The following is a 7,071-nucleotide window of genomic DNA, read 5'->3' on the forward strand; positions in this document are numbered from 1 at the left end:
CAGAGAATTGGAAGGAAAAGGGCAGGGTCATAGGGGGTCAGAGGGCACAGAGAGAGCTCTCTGACTAGGGCTGATCTGGTGGGTCTCCTGGTGCCCTCTGATGACAAGACCCAAGCCTCCCTCTGTGAGACCCTGGGCCCTACCCCGGGGCCCCTCTCCGCTCTGCCTCTGTGCCACCTTCTCCCAGCCTGCACCTGTCATCCCAACTCTGGCTACGCTGGATCTCCCGGGGGTTTCGGCCAAAGGCCCCATCGCCTTCTTCAATGCTTCTTTGGTAAAAGCAACTGTCACCGCGGCCGCGGCCTGGAGAAGGAATGAGGTGCGCGTGGGAAACCTGCCGGCTCACCCCTCCAAGTCCTCAAGACCGCGAATCCCACCGCTACCCGCCCCAGAACACGCCATCAGCCCCTCTACCTCGGCTCCGCGTGCTGCCCCTGCCACGGGAGGCGCCACCTAGGGGGGGACCAGCCCCTTTCCCCATCAGCCTCAGCACAGCCACACTGTTCACTGACAGGGAGAAGTTTCTCTGAGGAGGGAGCCAGGGGTGGGAGTGAGGACCCAGGCACCTGACCGCTCCCACCCCATCCACAACCGCAACTCCACCACCTGCCTTCCCAACTCCAGCCCCCTCCACGGTGGAGACGCGGCACCCGCTGGCAGGGCCCCACCTGCTCCTCCTCAGTCAGAGGCTCCAGCGCCAGGGGCTGCAGCGGCTCCTCCTGCAGCACCGCAGCAAACTCCTTGTCTTGCAGCTCATCGGGGACCTGTCAACCGGGACAGGAGGTATCACATGCTCCGGGGCCCTCTCCACCGGCCAAGGCCAAGCGGGCAACTGGGCCACACCCCACGCCCGCCCACCCCTACCTTGCTCTCCTTGACATAGAGGGCCAGCATCTCCTCTCGCCCGTAGCGATAGTCGGCCAGCTTGTATTTGGGCATGGCGGGGGATGGGGGTGGGGAGGCCACACTGCCACCACTAGAAAGGGCCCTCAGCCTGCAGAAAGGGCACGAGAAGGAGAGGGACAGAAATCTGAGCAGCCCCGTCCTTCCCGGCTTCTCTACGCCACCCAAAGCACACTTGACTCACCACTCAGGCCCAAAGTTGAGGGTCTCTGCTGCCATTGTGGAGCTGGGCGTGTCCTAGAGGTCGAGGGGATGAGCAGGGGAGGGGGTACCGGGTGTTCACTCTCCAAACACCTGTGGAGACGTGGGGGACGCTGGGCCTTGGAGACAGCACAGCCGGAGAGCCCGAGAGGATGAGGACTAGGTGCGTACAGTAATGGGTTCTGTAAGGACTCGCCTAAGCCAGCCATGTGCCACCCACACCATGAGTTAACCAAAGAGTCACGGTGGAGGAAGGCCTGGGGGAGGGGAGGAAAACAGGCAGGCAGAGCCCCTTCCAGCTTCCGCAGGGGGACGCCCTCCCTCTGGCCCAGACTCACCTGGCAGCCTTACCCAGGGAAGCAGGCAGGGCAGGGGCCGGGCTCTCTCCAGGCAAGGGCCTGTGCTGGAGTGAACCAGGGTCCCCAGGCAACTGGATGTTGGTCTGACCAGAGCAGTGCCCAGGGAGGGACCTTCACATCTGGGAAAGATCCTTATTGAGGGGCGAAGAGAAGAAAGTGGAGTTAAATTAAAGGTGAGACAGACCTCCCTGCCTCCAGCCCTCCTCCGTCCTGCATAACGAGAAGGCCCACAGCTGCCTGGAGGCCGCTGGTTACAGAGCACAGGGCAGCCCAGGCCCTGCTCCTCCTCATCGCTGCCCTCCACTCATCAGGCCTCTCGAGCAGTCAGTTCACTCGGCCGAGCCCGGCGGAGGTGCTGGGGGTGTGGCAGGGAACGCCAGGCACCTCCCGACAGCTGGGCACTCTCGCCAAGTGGCCCAGCATTCAGTGAAGGGGTGCCTGAGGTACACGTGGATGTTTAGGACAAAGATAAAACACACACACAAGCAAAAAACCCACTGGAGTCCCAAATGTTCTAGAGAGAGAAAAGGCCAGTTATTAAGAGGGTGAGAAGTTTGTCTGGGAGCAAAATTACCTCTCCCCTGAGAACACTCAGGTCTGGCCGCTTGGCAGCTAGAATCCAGAGACTCAGTTTGGGGAGAGACCCGGTACAAGGGGAGCGGGGGCTATTCCAGAGCCTGAGGTGGGGCGCACTGAAGGCCGTGGCCAGCCACTCCAGCCAGCGTGCCCAGGGCTCACTCACCAGACCGGAGTCAACACCGAGGCCCGGTCCCTGGGATTGGAAGAGCCCGATCGTAAGGACAGAGAGCAAAGGAGGGAACGACGTTACCGTGATACAAGCTAGGAAGAAGGCTCCCTCACCACAAAGCAGGAATAAGGTCAGAGTTACTGAGGCTGACAGAAGCGGTTGTGGTGGTGGCAGCGACCCGTCCCTCTAAGGAACAGCGGAGGCGGCTCTCAGGAGGCGGCACATCCCTGGTGGTGCCAAGCAGATGGGGGGAGGGCAGGGTCTCAGGGGGCCGTGTAAGGGCTTCCCTCACTGGCTGGGGCGGAGGCGGGACCGGAGCACCTCCACAGTTCCCATCGACTCCAAGACTCCACAACTCTGGGAAGGAAGGAAGGAAGAAGGGTTTCCACCAAAGGGGCCAGGGGAAAGCGGCTCTCCTCCACAGCTGCAGCCCAGAGCAAACTCCACGACAGACACGGGACCCACTCCCAGAATCCCAGCATCCTAGGGTGAAATGCAGCTTGTGAGACCATCCAGAGCAGGGCTGACCTCCCCCGGCACGGGCGTCTCTTCTACAACAGCCTCAGCTAGCCATTTCTGGAGCTGGAGCACGCCACAGCCCACACGGCCATCAGAGAAGACAGGCCTGTTGAAAAGCTCTTCTTGTCACTGAATTCGAGTAGGCCTCCCAGAACAGCCGAGTCCGGTTAGTTCTGTCTACAACCCTTATGTAATTTGGCCAACGAATGACTCTTGAAAACATTAGCTAAATAAAACATACCAGTCACGGAAGAACAAATATTGGATGATTCCTCTCACGTGAGATTACCAGGGGAGTCAAATTCAGAAGAACAGAGTAGACAGTGGGTGCCAGGGCTGGGGGTGGGGTGGCAAGGAGAGTGGGGAGTTGTTTAGCAGGGACAGTTCCAGCTGAAATGGGGCAGATGAGAAAGTTCTGGGGATGAGGTGATGGCTGCACGACAACGTGACGAATGTATGTAACGCTGCAGAATCGTATCCTTAAAAACAGCTAGCGCGGGGGCTTCCCTGGTGGCGCAGTGGTTAAGAACCCGCCTGCCAATGCAGGGGACACAGGGTCAAGCCCTGGTCCGGGAAGATCCCACATGCTGCGGAGCAACTAAGCCCGTGAGCCACAACTACTGAGCCTGCGCTCCAGAGCTCGCCAGCCACAACTACTGAGCCCACACGCCGCAACTATGGAAGCCCGCGTGCCTAGAGCCTGTGCTCTGCAACGAGAAGCCACTGCAATGAGAAGCTGCACACCACAACGAAGAGTAGCCCCTGCTCGCCGCAACTAGAGAAAGCCCGCGCGCAGCAACAAAGACCCAATGCAGCCAAAAACAAAAAAATAAAAATAATTTTTAAAAAATAGCTAAAATGGTATATGTTATATTTGACCATTATTAAAAGGTTTGTGGGGGGACTTCCCTGGCAGTCCAGTGGTTAGGACTCCATGCTTCCAATGCAGGGGGCGCAAGTTCGATCCCTGGTCGGGGAACTAGGATTCCACATGCCGCGTGGTGCGGCCAAAAAATAATAATAATAAAATAAATATTACTGGTTAAAAAAAAAAGGCTTAGGGGGAAAAGAAGACATTTGGGAATAGCTATCACATACTAAGTCTTCGTCACTCCAAGAAAAACACCCCACTTCCTTCAAACAAACTCAGGAGAGGCTGTTCTGAGCCTCTTCCAGGCCACCCCAGAAGAGCCCCATCCTAGACGGATGGGACAAAGAGTCCTGCGAGCATGGAGAGCTGTTGCGGGGTAAGAGGACAGAAAGGGGACAACTCACCCTCCCACCCCTCCAGGGAGTGGCAAAGGCGGCTGGCCGCTGGGCGCTTCCCACTTCAGCCGTCGCCCTTCTGTCCTGGTTGCAAGGAGCGAACTGAGAAAAAGTGCTGGCTCCCGGTGTGAGAAGCAGGGAAACTGCGGAGGCGAGAGAGATAGGCAATCAGGCGAGAGGAAGTGGAGGAGCGGCCGGTGAGAAAGGTCAAGCGTCCAGGCGGGCGCACCCAGGGGAGGCCTGGCTCCCAGAAGCCAGTGGCTGCCTGGCCCTCCGACTGTGGGCAGCACACACGCGCCCCACCGTTTCTAGCTCCAAACAGGCGTGCGTCTTTCCCACGCCATTTGTCAAAGCCATTGCTTCTCAACTGGGGGCAACTCTGCTCCCCAGGACACATCCGGCAATATCGGGGGACACTTGTGGTCGGTGTGACTGGGAAATGCTACCGGCCTCCAGTGAGCAGAGGCCAGCGTTGCTGCTAACATCCTACACTGCACAGGGCAGCCCTCACCGCAGAGTCGTCTGGGCCCAGATTACCAACAGGCGCACAGTTAAGAAGCCCTCCTGTGTGCCGCAGGCAGAAGAAGGTAACCATACCTATTGTCTGTTTATGGGGAAGAATGTAAGACAAGAGGAACCAAATTTACTCCAGCTCATTCCTGCCTCTGAAGAGCAAGGAAATCATTCCCTAATTACACTGTCCCATGAGAGAAACCTGCAATCCTGCCAGGAGGGAAATCCTCGGGAAAAGAATAGATTAAACAAAATTGTCCTGAGTCTATCACAAACTTTGAAAGCCCAGCATTTGGATCCCCTTCCAGTGAAGGAAAGAGGAGGAGGTGGCAGGCAGCGGACGGAGACAGCATCCCTCCCTGGCTACTTGACCTAAGGATGTTGTGCTTAGCCCCCACCTCTCAGCATCTGTCTGCCTCATCTATCCACACCCTGCCCCCTTCTCCTTCTCAAGCCTCAGCATACCCTCACTCCCTGAGCACCTGAATTACTGCTCTTAAAAGACTGCCCCCTGCCGGAGTCCAAGGGAGAGGACACACACTGGTCCTGGGTGCTCACGACAGGCTTGAGGGAAGACGAGGGGACCCTGTTCTCTGGGGTTCAGAACTCACAGGAGAAGGAAAAAATCCAGAGAATAGGCAGTCCCAGTACACACTGAGTTAAGAACGTTAGTTCCTCATCCCATCACCGCGAAAATTAGCCCCAATCCAGAGCAATGTGCTTTGGCACAGGAAGGTACCGCTATTAACAGAAGTACAATACCAAATTCCCCAACATTTGATCAACCACCCAGCCCCAAGCCTGTTGGAGGTGACTCCGCCCTTTCTCAGGATGGAAAGATTCTCCACGCGGGGCAGGAGAACTCTTGAGACTTAAAAAGAGGTGCAAGCCCATGTTCTTCGCAGCTGGTCAGTTTTCCCAGCTCTGCCCTCTGAGCCATCATAACAACACCCCGCAGCATGTCTCTAGTTAACAGTTTTCAAAACACTTTCACACTTTACCTCATTTGATCCCTTCTGCCCACTTGCCCAGTCTTGGGCTCCAGGCAGAGAAAACAAGGAAGAGAGGCTGCAGCTGCCCTGACAGGTGACACTGACATCTCTGACACCCTACCTGAGACTGGAGAAGGGGCACATGTGCATCAAGAACCACCCCAAATTCACAAGCACACTTTGTGAGTTTTAAACCATTTTTAATTTCTCGTTAGAATTTTTAAAATCCTTCCCATAGGGACTTCCCTGGCTGTCCAGTGGTTAAGACTTCACCCTCCAATGCAGGGGCTGTGGGTTCGATCCCTGGTTGGGGAGCTAAGATCCCACATACCTTGCAGCCAAAAAACCAAAACATAAAAACAAAAAAACCCACAGAAGCGATACTGTAACAAATTCAATAAAGACTTGAAAAATGGTCCACATCATTAAAAAAAAAAAAAAAAAAACCTTCCCGTAGCCACTTCTCACCTCCTCTGCTCTAAAGTGGGGCTTTTTTTTTTTTTTCCCTATCCCAAACTCCAACTACAGATGTAAAAGCCAGGGCAAACTGGGGTCCTTTAAATCCATCAAACCAGAGACAACACTGACACATCTGCTGGCTGAGAAAGACAGGCCAGGAGTCTAAGAACAGAACTCACTTGACTGTAATCACCATGTGGGACCCCTCGAGGTCCCTGGTCCAGGCCATGGCAGCCACACAACGCCCAGATCTGTTCCAACCCTGCCCAATGACACACTAGACCTACCATCTAGGAAATAAAACTGAGGCTGGGGTGAGGGTGGGTGGCCTGGGACTGCACAGGGAACGGTACCGATGAAGGACCAGAGAGCAAACACCCACACTGTGAGAAGCTAAGGGGACCAGCCTGTTGGTACCCAAGGTGTTTCAGATGCAAGCCAAGGGGCGGGGGCTAAATTGCAACCGCGTGTCAGCTCTCGGGCAGCAGAAAGGCTGTGGAGGCTGCTCTCTGGAAAAGCAGCAATGAGAAGCAAGAGGGGAGTGAGACTGGGGTGAGTGGAAGAAAGAGCTGGCCAACAAGTACTGGTTGAGCATCTATCCCCGGGGCTAGGCCCGGCCCTATGATGGACCAGACCTGTACGCTCACTGGGAATTCTAGTAATGGCTGGGTAAGACGTGAGAGATGAGGGTCTTTTTAAAGTTAACTTGGAAAAAAAAAAAAAAGGAAAAGTGTGAGGGGCCGTGACTGGGGAGCTGCTGCATCAGGGGAGATGGGCTGGGAAGGGCCCAGCCTGGCGACAGGACAGACTAAGTGTTTCACACGGCCGGGCAACCGGGAGGAAGACCCCAATGACCAAGCACTAATGTCGCTCGCTGAAAGGAAATTTAGGCGAAGACCCAGGCGAAGTGCTGTGGTTAAGAGGAGAGGCTTCCACGTTAGCCAGAAGTCACGGAAAGCTTGGACTTTAAGACCCGCCAGGCCCAGCTCAGGCCGATAAGAAACCGGAGGCGCGTTGGTGGATATCTCCGGGGAGAACCGGGCATTAGGGTCCCGGGCCCCCGGGCGGAGGATGCGGGCGGGGGTAGGCGGGGGGCCTGGGCCGGGCTTCC

The 7,071-nt window shown here is 56.3% G+C and overlaps 1 protein-coding gene across 9 annotated transcripts in view; it reads right to left on the bottom strand.

The window, feature by feature from the left end:
• Positions 1 to 5,786, bottom strand: part of GIGYF1 (GRB10 interacting GYF protein 1) — a 13,759-nt gene extending 7,973 nt beyond the window's left edge. The window contains exons 1-7 of one of the 9 annotated variants that reach the window (XM_024745373.1): positions 4,006 to 5,786; positions 1,443 to 1,594; positions 1,088 to 1,197; positions 865 to 994; positions 669 to 764; positions 415 to 526; positions 195 to 303 (exon numbers count right to left, since the gene is read on the bottom strand). In XM_024745373.1, the coding sequence (XP_024601141.1) occupies positions 195 to 303; positions 415 to 526; positions 669 to 764; positions 865 to 994; positions 1,088 to 1,122 (482 nt within the window). In that variant the 5' untranslated portion in view covers positions 1,123 to 1,197; positions 1,443 to 1,594; positions 4,006 to 5,786. Of the gene's footprint in view, positions 1 to 194; positions 304 to 414; positions 527 to 668; positions 765 to 864; positions 995 to 1,087; positions 1,264 to 1,442; positions 3,325 to 4,005 lie in introns of those variants that run through there. The other 8 variants (XM_024745371.1, XM_024745372.1, XM_024745379.1 and 5 more) reach the window with 8 other exon arrangements.
• Between the last annotated feature and the right edge of the window lie 1,285 nt (positions 5,787 to 7,071).

Source organism: Neophocaena asiaeorientalis, unplaced genomic scaffold, assembly GCF_003031525.2.
Source record: "Neophocaena asiaeorientalis asiaeorientalis breed wild unplaced genomic scaffold, Neophocaena_asiaeorientalis_V1.1 scaffold461, whole genome shotgun sequence".
Classification (NCBI taxonomy): Eukaryota; Metazoa; Chordata; class Mammalia; order Artiodactyla; family Phocoenidae; genus Neophocaena; species Neophocaena asiaeorientalis.